At 34.9% G+C, this 15354-nt stretch overlaps 1 protein-coding gene across 2 annotated transcripts in view; it reads left to right on the forward strand.

Moving 5' to 3' along the window:
* The first annotated feature begins 2474 nt into the window (after positions 1-2474).
* The window catches only part of LOC115987461 (guanine nucleotide exchange factor SPIKE 1), a 30774-nt gene continuing 17894 nt past the window's right edge, over positions 2475-15354 (forward strand). Inside the window, exons 1-14 of one of the 2 annotated variants that reach the window (XM_031111003.1) lie at positions 2475-2915; positions 2996-3158; positions 3701-3810; positions 3990-4093; positions 4305-4360; positions 4492-4595; positions 4717-4854; positions 6437-6748; positions 8970-9257; positions 11058-11225; positions 11345-11536; positions 11695-11738; positions 12760-12829; positions 15122-15283. In XM_031111003.1, coding sequence (XP_030966863.1) covers positions 2856-2915; positions 2996-3158; positions 3701-3810; positions 3990-4093; positions 4305-4360; positions 4492-4595; positions 4717-4854; positions 6437-6748; positions 8970-9257; positions 11058-11225; positions 11345-11536; positions 11695-11738; positions 12760-12829; positions 15122-15283 — 1971 coding nt within the window. In that variant the 5' untranslated portion in view covers positions 2475-2855. The remainder of the gene's footprint in view (positions 2916-2995; positions 3159-3700; positions 3811-3989; positions 4094-4304; positions 4361-4491; positions 4596-4716; positions 4855-6436; positions 6749-8969; positions 9258-11057; positions 11226-11344; positions 11537-11694; positions 11739-12759; positions 12830-15121; positions 15284-15354) is intronic. The other variant, XM_031111004.1, reaches the window with a different exon arrangement.

A 15354-nucleotide genomic window follows, 5' to 3' on the forward strand; every position in this document is an offset into this window, starting at 1 on the left:
ATATTTAATTTTGAGTAAAGTTGTAGTTTTAGGCTACAAATAATTTTGTAACTAAACTTTATCCATATATATATATATATATATTTATATGAGGAGTTGTAGAGAGTGATATTATTTCAATAGTACACAGTCAGCGACAAATTATTGTGCAGGTGCTAAAAATATGAAATCCACACAACTTTCTGATATAGTATATGGGGAGGTTGGATAAATTTATAATTTATTTTTTTGATCACATACAGGTTTGGTTGAGGTAGGAACTGAGCCCGATAATTGTATCTGGCTCGATTTGGTTGAGGTTTTAGTTTTAGTAATTTTGTGTGTATACATAACTTTTTAAATCCTTAAACCTGACCATTATTTTATCAAGTATTAGGTTGATTAAAACTCAAGCCATTGAACCCAAACCAACTGACTACTCGAGCATATATTTGACTATTGGTCCTATTGGAAAATCGGAAGTGACTATGGAAGTTGTATCTCTAGTGACATATCGCTTTCTCGGACAAGTATCACTATTTGGTAAAATGGCTAAGTATTACTATTTGGCAAAATATGTAGGAATCTACCATTGTTTGTAAAATAATTAGGGATTTACTACTTTTTTAAAATTCAAGTTTGCCGTGTAACTTGAGTTTCACTAACTCAAGTTTCATGAAAAATAACCACCAATTTTTTATGTAACTCGCGTTCCATAAAAATAGTATGGCAAACTTGAAGGCTATTTTTTCAAAGAACTCGAGTTTATGAAACTCAAGTTACAAGACAAACTCGAGTTTTACAAACTTGAGTTCCAAAAGAGTGGTACGTCTATATATATTTTCAAAATAGTGATAGATCCCTAAATTTTTTGTCAAATAGTAGTATTTGGCCATTTTAACACACATTCTCTAACAATTTTGCTTATCAGCTAGTTGTACTAAAGAAAAGCCCTATTAATTCTTTTCTCCATTGCGACCCCTACCACCATTATTATGCCATTGTGTTCGCAATTGGCCCCATTTCTAGTCATTGACCAACTTGCTCATTAACTAGTCATGCTTGCAAACTCTGCTGATAAAAAAACATGAAGTTAATTATAGCTGGTTTTGACTAAATCCAATAGTTAGCTTGAACAGTTTTTTCGATCAACAAGCTCATTTATATCACTCATCTTGGGAGTAGTGAGGTTTTTCATCTGGCTTAGTTGCTAAAATCACTTTTTGTCTCACATAAATAAAAAACAACAATAAATAAGTTGGCCAAACATGCACTCACCCATGAGCAACACTAATTCTAGCTCTTCAGTATAATCTGGTGGATTATGAGCGATAAAAAAAAATGATGAGTTCATATGAAAATAATTGTCAACTATTTATAGTTGAGTTGACCACTTCAATAAATTGTAGTAAATGATGTGATCTTAATAAATAATACAACATATATTTTCATTACACTTTTCACCCACACGTATTTTTAAAACAATTAAACAACATTATTAGAATAACATTACCAAATGGGCTCTTTTATTTTCTTATCAATACCTAAAAAAAAAGAAAGCCTTAGCTTTTCTTAGAAGCTTGTATATACTATTTGTCTATTACTACTTTTTTCTTAGAAGATTGTATATACTATTTTTTTTTCTTAGAAGATTGTCTATTACTACTAGATAAGAAACAAAAAGCAAAATTTTAAATTTTAATAATTCCACCGTCCAAAAGCAAAATCTGGCTTTTCTTTTCTTAGAAGCAAAATAACCAAAAGCCAAAGTTTGGGTATTTCGTCCTTACATTTTAGGGTTATTGTTAATTTTGTTCCTACATTTTGGTAGAAATTAATTTGAGTAATTTTTATTTTTTAGTTTCAAAATTTGTTGTTAGCTTCTGATGATAACTCTTTATCATCAAATTAATGCACTAAATGGTTTTTTATGTAGGAGGGGATTGAATCCCAGATCTCTTATTTAACTATCTGAGATCAAATTAAATATTGCCAAAATGTAGGAATTAAATTAACAGTGACCTTAAAATATAAGAAATGCTACGTTCAAAATATTTTTTTACAACACTTTCACAACAAATCTTAAATAGTTGGTTGTTAGTTACTAGTGGATAAGAAAGTTATTTCAGTAGTTGATTCAAATTAAAAACCTGTAATAATTTGTTATTTAGGATTTGTTATAAAAATATGAAAAATGATATGTCCACAACATTTTTACAACAAATTCGAAGTAGCAAGTTATTACTGGTTATTATTATTAGGTTAAAAAAATAATCTCAATACTAAATTCAAATTTAAATTAATAACAACTAACCACTTATGAAAATATTGTAAGCCTAGTACTTCTCTAAAAATATTGCAGAGAAAGTAGCACTTCAACTCAAATATATGAACAAAAATACTATTTAGCCAAAGAAAAAAAAAAGAAGAAAAAAAAAGAGATACAGTAATATGCGGGGTCACCAGGGGTGCGATACAAAAGAAAAGGAAAGAAAGACACCTCACCCCAACCCCCACTACTACTACTCCCGTACTCTCTCTCCATTCTGGTGTTTGCTCTCTTTGGACTCTATTTTGACTTCTGTACAACACACACACACTCTCTCTCTCTCTCACTCTTTCCGACTCTCTCTTCTATTTTCTATATTATAATTTTTGTTAGCTTAGACTTTGCTTTTAGATCTACCAAATACGCAAACTCCTTTTACTTTACACATAAACAAATCCAACTACTTCCACTACCGCTCATTACACTTCTACTTCCCCTTCCCCCAACTTCAACCTCTCTTCATTTCCATTCCCCCAAAAACCCAAAACCATAAAAAAAAAATTTCCACTTTCAGCTCTAAAACTAAACCCTAGATCTGACCCAAACAATGCTCCAGCTCCGGCACCGCCGCGACTCCACTCCGGCCACCACCAAGTGGCACAACAAGGTAATTTCTTCGCATTTCCATTTCCACACACAAAAAATAAAATTAATTAAATTTTTTTTTGTTTTTTGGTTTTGTTGAAGTTCGATGAGAATTTGGAGCAGTGGCCACATCTGAACGAGCTGGTACAATGCTATACGGCGGATTGGGTTAAAGACGACAACAAGTACGGCCACTACGACACCATTGGAACGCCGTCGTTTTCTAACCAGATTTATGAAGGCCCCGATACTGACATTGAGACTGGTATTTTATTTTATTTATTTTTAAATTTATGATTTTGAATTTTTGTGTGAGATTTTTATTGAAATGAATGTTATAGTAAAAAGTAAAAAATAAAATAAAAAATCAACAGTTAAAGGAAGTTTGTGTAAGATATTTATTGACATAAATAGATTGGTAAAAAACAAAGGTGAAAATTTCACTTTACATTTTATAATTTTAATCACTTGTCATTTTAGTCCATTTTGTTTCACATTTTCAATTTAAACTAGAAAAAAATGATAATTTTTAAACTTGGTGGATGCAGTTGATCAAAATTGATGGACTAAAATGAAAAATTTAAAACTTAGTGGATTGAAATGACAAGTTTTTAAACTTGGTGAATTAAATTGACAATTGATCAAAGTTGATGGACTAAAATGAAGTGTATTTTTAATTTAAGATGTTGCTTATTGTGCAAGTAATCCTAGCGGTTTGAAAAAAGTCGAACGGTTATAGGGAATTATTATATGTTTGTGTGAAATTTGTGCAGAGTGTTTTGTGAAATTGTTTTTAAACATTTGCAGAAATGCGTCTTGCTAATGCAAGGCGAACAAAGGCGGAAGATACTACTGATGATGACCTTCCGAGTACCTCAGGAAGGCAATTTACTGAAACAACCTCTGATGTTCCAAAGGTTGTGCTCATTTGTCTCTCTTTGTTTTATTAAGAACAAATGTAGCACTGGTATATTTATTTTCTCATGTCTTTTTGGAATTTGGTGAAATGCATGCTACTCTAGTTTTTATTTATTTTTATATCTAGTAAATTTTCTGGGGTTTCATTTAATTATTTTTTTTATTGATTAATTTGCAGCATTTTGGCCCGTCTCCCCTCCCTGCTTATGAACCAGCGTTTGATTGGGAAAATGAGAGGTCGATGATATTTGGTCAAAGGATTTCAGAAGCTCCTCTTTCACAGTATGCCCCCCACCTTTTTTTTTTTCCTTCTCCCAGCCATAGGAGTATGGAAATTTTATTTAGGACTAAAGCTTGGTTGTTGTTGTTTTTGTTGAAAAGGACGCAGTTTTAAAGTCTTATTAAGGAGTAGAATCTGCATTTCTGCTCTTGAAGTTTTCTACTCATTAACTCTCTGTTTCTCTTTTTTTGTTTCATTTTTGGATGGCCTTAGTGGATTGAAGATCTCTGTCAAGGTTCAGTCCCTATCATTTCAAGCGGGGTTATTAGGTGAGTTTTTTGCTCTTGGTACTGCAGTCCTCTGATAGTTGCTTCATCTTATCATTGTTATGTTACTGTAGTTGATTTATTGGTTTAAGCCATCTTAAGATTTCTGAATTTTGATTCTCTCTCTCTTGTAGAGCCATTCTATGGTACAATATGCTTATATAATAAGGAGAGAAGAGAAAAGTTGTCTGAGGATTTCCATTTTCGTGTGTTACCAACTGAAATGCAGGATGTAAGTGTAAGACCAATCTAGCACTAATTTGTCCAAAATTTTCTATATCCTTTTATTTTAGCAAATAGAGTTAGGTATTGCTTACATTATGACCAAGGGAATGTTTTTTCATTGACACCATTTCCAGGAAAAACTTTCTTATGAACCACGAGGAATCTTCTATTTGGATGCTCCATCCGCATCAGTTTGTCTTTTAATCCAGTTAGAAAGGCATGCCACTGAAGAAGGCGGAGTTACATCTTCTGTTTATTCACGTAAAGAACCGGTATATCCAAATAAATCCTTAAATTTCCATTCTTACCAGTTGCCCTCAACTTGTTTCTTAATGAACTGAAATTTGATATCTGTGTGGATTATCAGTCAGCAACATTCTTGGTGGGCCTTTTTTTGTTTCTTCTCTCTCCTTCAAATAAAAAATGTCCATTCACTGTCACTTTTTTTTGTTTTCAATTTTGGTTTTGTTGACATCTTGAGAAATTAATGCCTTGTCTGTATTTAACAAATTGCTTAATTTTGTTAACCTTTGTTAGAATTCTTGGTCATTGATGTGATTATGAAGTTGGGGCTAGAGTAACCACCAACTGTGCCAGTGCTGGCTCCTGGGAAGCATAAATATGTGAATTTTGGCTTTGTACCCAATTCCGATATGTATCGGATACAGATACAGGTTGGATTCGGGTACAAATGTAGCCAGAGCGTATCAAAGCAAAAAAAAAATGTTTTTTTATTCTGGGTATGGCCCAGATACATCCATGATAAGGCGGGCTACATCCCGGACACGGGAGAGGAAAGAAAAGGGAAAAAATGTGGAAAACAAAGAGATTTGGGTCGAAATAAGTACTGCCACAGGTTGCCAGAGGTTGTTAGTCACTGCAGGTCCAGGCTCCCATCCCCTCGTCGTCTCCCTGCTCCTGCTTCTTCGTCTTTCTCCTCATTTGTTTCTTTCATCTCCTTCTTCATCTTTCTCCTTATTCTCAACTTTTTCTTGTTTTTGTTTTATGTGCCTTGGCTCAAATAGTATTATGTGTATTCCCAACGAATACAGCTATAATAAAAAAGTCCAGCTGTCGACTATTCCCAAGGAGTACATTTATTTATTTCTTTTCTTTTTCCCAAAAAAGACAGCACCATCATCATCTCGGCACTCAATGGATATTGAAAATTGAATATAAAAAACATTTTAAAGCATAAGCCTAATATTCTTTTATTATGTTACAGTCATATATAGTTTTTATCATGTTTTTATATATTCTTTTTTCCTAAAAAATCTTGTATATAGTTTTAAATTTATTATTTTTAAAAATAGTGTTTATGTTTATTAATTAATTTTAAATTTTCCTTTAGATTAATTTTAGATAATTTTTCAAACATGTTATTGTTACTTTATTTTAAAACCAAAAATAAACAAAAATTATGTCCAAAATTATTTAAATATACCTAAAAAAATATTAATTAATTAAATAATTGCCGTATCCCCTACGTATTGTATCCTAAGTTTTTTAAGAAATGTTGTATCCCCGTACCCGTACTTGTATAGTATCAATACTTGTATCCGTACTTGTGCATCATAGGCTGGCTCTGGTCTCCCCATGATCTGCTGGGTTTCAACCTGATCTCGGCATTTGTATTGATCATCACTCTTTTCAGTCCTGGATGTCATGACACCTTGAATACACTTTTCTGTGAATTATTTGAAATGACTTTGCAAAATTCTCTGTGTGTGTGTTGTTGATAGCATTTTTCTTTTCCTTACTTTCAATAATCTGATACAAATTTATTCTTTTCATTGATTGCTTGATTGAACTATTCTGTTTTTGTAAATTCATTGCATTATCCTATCTGAACAGGGGCATTTGTCTGAGAGAGAAAGGCAGAAACTGCAGGTGTGGTCTCAAATCATGCCTTTCAGAGAATCCTTTGCCTGGGCTATGGTTTCGTTATTTGATAACAGCATTGGTGCAGCTACTGGAGGGTCTGCTTCCCCCAGCAGCCCTCTTGCTCCTAGTGTATCTGGCTCAAGTTCCCATGAGGGTGTGTTTGAGCCCAGTACAAAGATCACATTAGATGGAAAGCTGGGTTATTCAAGTGGAAGCTCTGTCATTGTTGAAATTTCAAACTTGAGTAAAGTTAAGGAAAGCTATACTGAGGACTCGCTTCAGGTAGTAAGAGATTTATTTGTATTTTTGAGGCCTTATTCTTGTAGGTTTTTAAGGTTCCTGTCTGTGGTGGTTTAGAAATAATACATGAGATTATAGTTAACATTATTATATGCTAATGAATTGATTTAAACTACTTGGCCTTTGATTGATTGTCCCCCCATGATGCATTGGCAAAATTTTTGGTGTCATTCACTTGCTTAAATCATTGTGAACTTTATGTCCACCTCCTATTCTGACTGTCTATGTACAGCTTCCCTAAGATTTATTGCCTGCTATTAATTTTTTATGTACTTTGCCTCCCGTAATTCCTATCACCACTTTGCCATATTCTTTTTCTTTTTTCAAACAGTGATGTTGCATGTTGGTTAGCTGTCTTGTTATTATTCTCGTTGATATATTACATAAAGTTTGGGTCTCTATTTAGTTTTGTCCTTGATTTGCCCTTAGGCATCTTATGTTATCGCTAAGGAATCAGGTGGAATTCACAGCTATGCTTTGATACTTGGTTTATACCCTTGTTGTTCAACTTTAACTACTGATTTGGAACGACTTAAGTTCAAATATATGAGAAGGATATGGCTGGAATATGTAAAATTGCACCTTCTAAAAGATTACTCTAGAATATATGGGGAATGATCGGGACGTGCTCACTAGTTCACTAGTGGCGAGTGGAAGCAAGGTTATTAGGTAAAAGCCTGGGCAGAACCAGACATGCAAGTGTGCCTGCATGTTGTTCTTTTGAGCTTCATTCTTTAGATTTGCTGATACTGAAGTCTTGAAAAATAGATTCTCCAAATCCATTGCAATTTTCCAGATATCATTTGCACTCTATCATAAAGGCCAAGAAGCTTGTCAACATGTAACCTGCCTTGGGTGAGCCCACTGAAAGAAACCTGTCTCTCTCTCTCTCTCTTGTTTGGATAGGTAATAATCAATTTATTGAAAAAAGACTACTTCATGAAGAATGGACACAAAGAAGCCCAAAGAATTACAACAGTAAAAATTATGTGAAAAAAGGCAACAAATCTATAAACTCCACAATAGAAGAACTATTAGTGAACCCCCCATGTGTGAGGCCAATCGAACAAAGAACTAGTAAACATCTCTAACAACTGAGTCCCTGTACTTTCCGCATCCTTGATGTACGCCGATTGTGTTCATGCCAAATAGTCCACATCAAGCATTACGGAACTAAGTTCTGGACCTGCTATAATAGCTTGATTTTTCCAGACAATTTCTCTGGATAGGTAAAATAATATCTTTTTTCTTTTGACCAGAAAATAAAAACTTTGATTAAAGGGTGCAAAAGGGGCACTACACATGTTCATGGGGTGTAAATAAAGAAGAGAACCAAGTGCTACCTCACAATTAAGACAAGTATGATTTGGTGAATTCCCATTTGCTTTACACATGCAACACCAATCCAAACTTATCAGTTGTTAGAATTTTTCCTTTTGTAGCTGTCCAAGCAAAGAATTCCACACAGGGACTTTGGCTTGCTAAATTGATCTACAAGGAAAGTTCCTATATCCCTTTCTCAAAAAAGTTGGTGCTCTGCACTGTCTTGCTCCCTGAGAGGATTAGTGTATCACTTGAATGTGATAATTATCCATTATTATTTCTTTTCTTATTTAAATTCCAGAGAATGCAAAAGGGATACTTTTCATCATCATCTTCTTCCTCCTAACCAATATATTGCCACTGAAAGTTTTAGTTGCTAAATTCTGCATTTGATGCTAGCCAAAAGCCAGAGGAAGGTACCTTAGTAGCTAAGCTTCAAATTATTGCATTGATGAGGAATGGTAGGCTAGGTGCTGATAAGCTCTAGCTCTAGCTCAAACAACACTTCCTCTTCCCCCAATAATGGAATGGAGGGTAAGGTTGTGAGTTCAAGATCTATAGGATGTGTGTGTAACTTACCAATCAAAAAAGAGTGAGAGGCTAAGAGCCAGACATGACTTAGTCTACCATCAATATATGATGAGTGAGTCCTTAGTGGGCTTGCCTTTTCAATTGATCGTTTGTATGTTAGTTCTTTGCTGGACATGTGAATATTTATGGATACTCTGTAGGCATCTCTTTTATTTTCTTCTTCTTCCTTTTTTTCCCCCTAAATGTGAGCATGTGAAGTCTTCTCTTTCACCTATCATTAAAAGTTTAATTAATATACTGCTCAATAACCTTTTTGTTGTTGTTGTTGTTGTTGTTGGGGTATGCATAGGATCCGAAACGGAAGGTTCATAAACCTGTGAAAGGTGTTTTGCGACTGGAAATTGAGAAGCACCAGATTGGCCAAGCTGACTTGGACAATATATCAGAAACTGGGAGTGTGACCAATGATTCCATTGACCTGGGGGACCGCATTGCTGATTCCACATTCAGAAAGTTCACCAATAATGGTTCTGATGGGCCTCAGAGTAGTAACTCAAAGTGGAATTTATATGATGGGAAAGAAATTTCTGGAAATGGATCGAATTTGCATGGAAATGCTGATTTCAGTGTTGATGATGTAAGTATGATGCCCTTGTACAAACTAGGATCCTGTCCATTTGGTTTTATTGAGTGAGTCCATCTGAAAATTCACAGCTGTTTCATCATGATTGAAATGCCATGAATACACCATGAAGGTTTTTGTGGTTTTGATGCATGCATCAGGTTTCCTATATATTTTTAACCTATTTTTTATGGTTCAGTGACTTCAGTCTCCCCGCACGCGTGCTTATAAACATGGGTGAATGCAGTTGTTCTCAACCTATTACTTCCATCTTGTATTAAAATATTTGTTTGTCTTCATCTATCCGGTGTTTGGTGGATCTATTCATCATTGATTTTTCAATTTCTTTTTTGGAAAACAAAGCCAATAGTCTTTGGACCAAATTGTATCTGGTCCCATCGTAAACAAGGGTTGGAGGGTGAGACTATGGGTTCTATCCTTTATGGGTGCATGTGTGGTGTTTGCCTATATAAAAAACAAAGAATATAAGCATACTCTATGTGTAAAAAAAAAAATTATATAGATCCATCATATTGTAATGGAGGCACAGGCTGCAGATGCATTTAAAGCTGAAATGGAGTGAGCTAATTTGCAATTTTTACTCTCAGCTAATTGCTGGTTGGGATATTTGAAGTCTATGACTAGAAAATGAAAATAATGTACAAAGATGAGTGAGTAGTGAATGATCAAAGAACGAGCATTCTAATTGAAGCAAGGGTTGATATTTATTTATTATACAATCATTTGTCTAGAACAAAATAACTTTATGCCTCACATATTTTTCTTTTGGTATCTTGGTGGATGTTGATAATAGTAGTCTCTTTATTATCAATATAGTCCTTTTTTATGCCTAAATAGATGACCAACCTTCTAGGGTCTTAATTGTGATCCTCTCTTGTTAGGCACTTTGTTTAGAGTTTTATATTTCCTGTCACTTCTTATTATTTAGATTTTTTGAACTAGGTAGTGTAGTGTAATCAAAATGGAGTTGGGCTCTTGGTCCAGTGTTGGTAAAGTGTGGGAGCACTTAAAGTGCAAAGGCCTTTTGGAACTTAGGCGAAAAGCGCAAGTGAGCGCTTGATTGAAGTAAAGCGCACTTATTTTATTTTATTTTTTGATAAATTTGAAATAAGAGATCTGAGACTTGAACCTTGTCTACACAAAAAACCAATTGGTATCTTAGCCTGATGATAAAGAGTTATCATGGAGCAGACGCCAAAAGTTGAAATTCTATTTTACCTATATATAAAAAAAAAAGGTAAATACAATAATCAAGTAATGAAATAATCGTATAAATTGAAATAAAATTTTTTTATCTTATAAAATTTGTAAAATTGGAGGGTTGGGAAGTGTATAGCAGCACACCAAAGCATTGAATTTTCTATACCCAATCAATGTTTTGTCAAGTGTTAAGATCTTATGGCTATCATTCAGTTTTGGTTTTTATCTTCTTTGAGAAATGATTGGATTTAAGGTCCCATGAATTTTCATTTATAGTATGAGGAGAGTCAGTTATTTATACATGTACCTCAATTTTAACCATCCCTTCAAGAATAATGTTTAGGGGAATAGATCAGAGGGTCCACATTTTTGAACTGTACGCAAATTGAATATACCCTAATTCAGTGGCCCCTCTCAAACAATGTGCTTCAGTTGGTTCATTGTTCTTGAATGAATGTTACTTATCCTTGCAACGCTATATGTATTCTGAAAATTGTAACATGCAGAATAGCAGTTGACATTTAATACTGTGTCCAGTTAATGTTCTTTTTTTTGCATATAATTTTCCAAAATAACCATATGATTAACTTGCAGTTCCAAGCTTTCGACTTCCGCACAACGTCGAGAAATGAACCTTTCCTGCAGCTTTTTCACTGTCTGTATGTATATCCCTTGACGGTTAGTTTAAGTCGGAAGAGAAATTTGTTCATACGGGTTGAGCTGAGAGAGGATGATGCTGATATTCGTAGACAGCCTTTAGAGGTAAATCTGTCAATTGTTATACATTCACAGCAGTACGCTTATTCCCTCTTTGTGTGATAAGTCAAAGCAGTATGCTTTCTAAATGTCATATTGTTTACATGCATGACTAATTTGACTAGGCAATGTATCCGAGGGAGATAGGTGCATCACTCCAGAAGTGGGTTAACACGCAAGTTGCTGTTGGGGCTAGAATGCCTTCTTACCATGACGAGGTTAAAATTGCCCTCCCTGCTATCTGGACGCCAACACATCACCTTTTATTCACATTCTTCCATATTGATCTTCAGACAAAACTAGAAGCTCCAAAGCCAGTGAGTTCTGTTTGTGTTTTTGTATTTCAGACTACTGCTTTATTTTGTCATATCTTCTTTACTTGATTTTTGTATTTATATGGCTTGTGTTGTGAGGCTTCTTCAGTTTTATCATATTTACTTCATTGAAATGATCATTTGGTCCATGTGTTTTCCAGGTGGTTGTTGGATATGCATCACTTCCATTATCTACACATGCTCAGTATGTATTTTCCTTGAAATCTGATCTTTCTCCTTGTTTGTCCTAGTAGCTAGAAGAGTCCATCTTGTCTTTTGTTTTTTCCATATGGCTGCTGTTTCTTTAGTAATTCATTAAACAGACACTTATATTAAATGTCTCATGTTTATATCTACTTTTAATTGTGGCAGCTGCTTATCTTTGTCTAATTTTTGGGCATAGCCTTGGAATTACTGGGTAGCCACACGTAGTCTGCCTTTCTGGTGGCTAAAAAGTGATTTCATTGGCCATATCTTGTCTGTCTATGCTTCATGAACTACCACGCCATAATTATCTAAATAAAAATTAATAGCAAATACCTGTAGACTTGATAGCAGTTGAATTAATTGTTTCTACCCTGGAATCAGATATATTTGTAAGAGGTTAATGACCAGGAAAATGCATAGGGAATGCATTTAGAAAAAAAAGGAGGTTTTGTATGCTTGTTAGCAATTGACTATTGTGTATGGCTCTGTGCTCCGTTTTACTATTATTTGAGCTGGGTAAAAGAGAAACAGAGAGAATTAGATGTCAAGTCAAGAATAATGAACTGAATTCAAAATCCTCCTGTGACATCTTCAAGGGAGTACATGTCACATTCTTGTCTAATGAAAGGGGACTTCCTAATGCAGTACACTCAACCTTCCTGAGAAGTGAGAATGTAAGCTGTGGGATCACTTAAAAAAGATGCTGCTGGCATGCTTGCCAGTGAACCAATAAATTGTGATTTTCTCAACTGGATCCTTTCCCATAGGATTGGTTTCCTCTCTTTGAATTGTATTTGATGTTAAAACTTCATCAAGTATGTGATCATAAACAGATCCATGCTTTGTAAGCATTCTTTCCTGTTAATTTTTGAGTTGTAGAAACAGACTAAATAATGCGATTTTTCTGATTTTATGACCATTTTATCCTTTGTTTCACAATTATAAATTTAGTACTAGTGTAATTGGTAATTACTGGTCAATTGATATCTAGAAGCTATAATGGATATGGTTCTGCTCAGGTTGCGATCTGAAATTTCTTTGCCGATTATGAAGGAGTTGATTCCACATTATCTCCAGGACACGGGAAGGGTATGTTCCATAGAACCTTTTCTTCTGTGCGCTTATATAGAACATTTTACTTGTTAAATTAAACATTCATCTGTTTTCCCGCATTTTTTTTTCTCTTTGATTTAGTTCATACTTTTGGTGCAAATCAAACTTAGGCTATTTAATGATTACAAAGTAAACACCTGATTGTTGAGTCTCTCTCTCTCTCTCTCACACACACACACACACACACACACACAAACACACGTGCGCACACTCACAAAGTTTTATACTGATTTCATTCTTGTTTATTAGAGTGCTAAATTTCTCAATTACTTGCTGTCTTTCACGTGCATGGATGAACAAAAGGCATCTCTTTGTTTTTTTGTTTTAATTTTTTTTTAATAATTTTAATTCTAATTTTGTTGTTTTGTTTGGGAGTGGGTTTACATAAGCAAAAAATTATTCCTGTTATGGAATCATTTGTATTATTTTATAATTATTCAGGGTTTTCATGTGGGTCCTAATAATCATACTGGTATTTGTATTTCTCACCTATTATTTGCTGATGATACTATTCTTTTTTGCGATGCTTCTAGAGAGCAGATCTTTTCCATTAGGCTGGTTTTGACCTGTTTTCAAGCTTTACTGGTTTGAAGGTGAATGTGGGGAAAAGTGAGATTGTCCCTATTGGGAGGTGAGCAATATCCAGTCATTGGCTAATATTCTTTAGTGCAGGGTGGGCAGTTTGCCTATGATTTACTTGGGTATGCCATTGGGTTCTTTGTATAAAACAGCTGCTATTTGGAATCCGATTCTTGAGAGGTTGGAAAAGAAGCTTTTAGGCTGAAAGCGGCTTTACTTGTCAAAGGGTGGTAGACTCACTTTGTTGAAAAGTACCCTTTCAAGCCTTCCGACTTATTACCTTTCCCTTTTTACTATCTCTAAAGCTGTGGCGACTAGATTGGAATGTATTTAGAGGAATTTTTTGTGGGGTTCTTCAGTTGAGTGTTTCAAATATCCATTGGTGGCTTGGGAAAATGTTTGTTTACCGCGCGAGTTGGGTGGTTTGGGTATTTGGAATTTGGTGTTTTTTAATCAAGCCTTATTAGGGAAATGGCTTTGGAGGTATGGCCATGAAATCACTCATCTATGGCGGAGGGTCATAGTCATGAAATATGGGGAGGGGAAAGAGGGTTGGTGCTCTAGAGTTTTTAGAAGGGCTTATGGTTGTTGTTTATGGCGGAGTATTAGTGAAGGGTGGGAAAGTTTTGCTAAGCATTTGTCTTTTGTAGTGGGGGATGGTTCTCGTATTCTTTTTTGGCATGACAAATGGACTGGGGATGTCCCTTTTAAAATTCTTTATCTCCAGTTATTTTTGTGTTCTGCCAATAAAGAAGCTTATGTTTTCGAAGTGTTAAGCCCTTCAATGGGTGATAACGATAGAGTGTGGAGTTTAAGCTTTTTTAGGGATTTCAATGATTGGGAGTTAGCGGCTTCTTATTCCCTACTTCATTTCATCCAAACCCGGATTCCTAGGGGTGATGGGGGTGACAGACTTCGTTGGGGTCTTAATGGAAGTTGGAAGTTTGACATTCGGTCTTTTTATCATAAGATTCGAAATGCAGCTCCTTCCACTTTCCCTTGGAAGGGCATTTGGAAAGTCAAGGTTCCTAAAAGGGAGGCATTTTTTATGTAGACAACAGCTCATGGTCAGATTCTAACCTTGGATAACCTTATGCTTTGTGGTCGCCCTTTGGCGAATCGTTGTTGTATGTGATGTTGTATTGAGGAATCTGTGGATCACTTGTTACTTTTTTGTCCGATAGCTCATTCTTTGTGGACTTATATGCTTCGGTTGTTTGAGATCGATTGGGTCATGCCAGGTTCAGTAGCAGACTTATTATTTTGTTGGTACCATTGGCTTGGGAAGCATAGCTCCGATATTTGGAATTTGGTTCCAGGTTGTTTAATGTGGACTATTTGGACTGAACGGAATCGACGTTCTTTTAAGGATAAGGGGAAAACTATGGTTCAGTTATTAGATTTGTGCCAACGGACCCTCTTTGATTGGTCTCGGTGTTGAGGCCTTTCGGATTGTTTTACCCCTATGGAATTCCTTTCGTCTATTAGTTTTTCTTAGTGGCTGCTTGTGTCTTTTTGTTCACTACCATGAACCCCTTGTATTTTCATGCTTTTCCCTTATTAATAATATTTTCTTCTTACTTATAAAAAAAAATAATTATTATCTTGAACTTATAACTCCACAGTGATTCAGCATTTAGATATTTGGTTTTCTGACCTGACATTGCCTTTTTTCTTCATTTTTTTTAGGAGAGGCTGGATTATTTGGAAGATGGAAAAAATGTCTTTAAACTGCGTTTAAAACTTTGTTCATCTTTATACCCCATCAATGAGCGCATTAGAGACTTTTTTCTTGAATATGACAGACACACGCTGCGAACAAGCCCACCTTGGGGTTCTGAACTTCTGGAGGTATTGTTTGAATTTATGATTTAATCTTTTCAGTAATTTAGGCTCGTTGTTGGGGTTTTACTTATTGTTCT

This window comes from Quercus lobata, chromosome 4, assembly GCF_001633185.2.
Source record: "Quercus lobata isolate SW786 chromosome 4, ValleyOak3.0 Primary Assembly, whole genome shotgun sequence".
NCBI classification, from domain to species: Eukaryota; Viridiplantae; Streptophyta; class Magnoliopsida; order Fagales; family Fagaceae; genus Quercus; species Quercus lobata.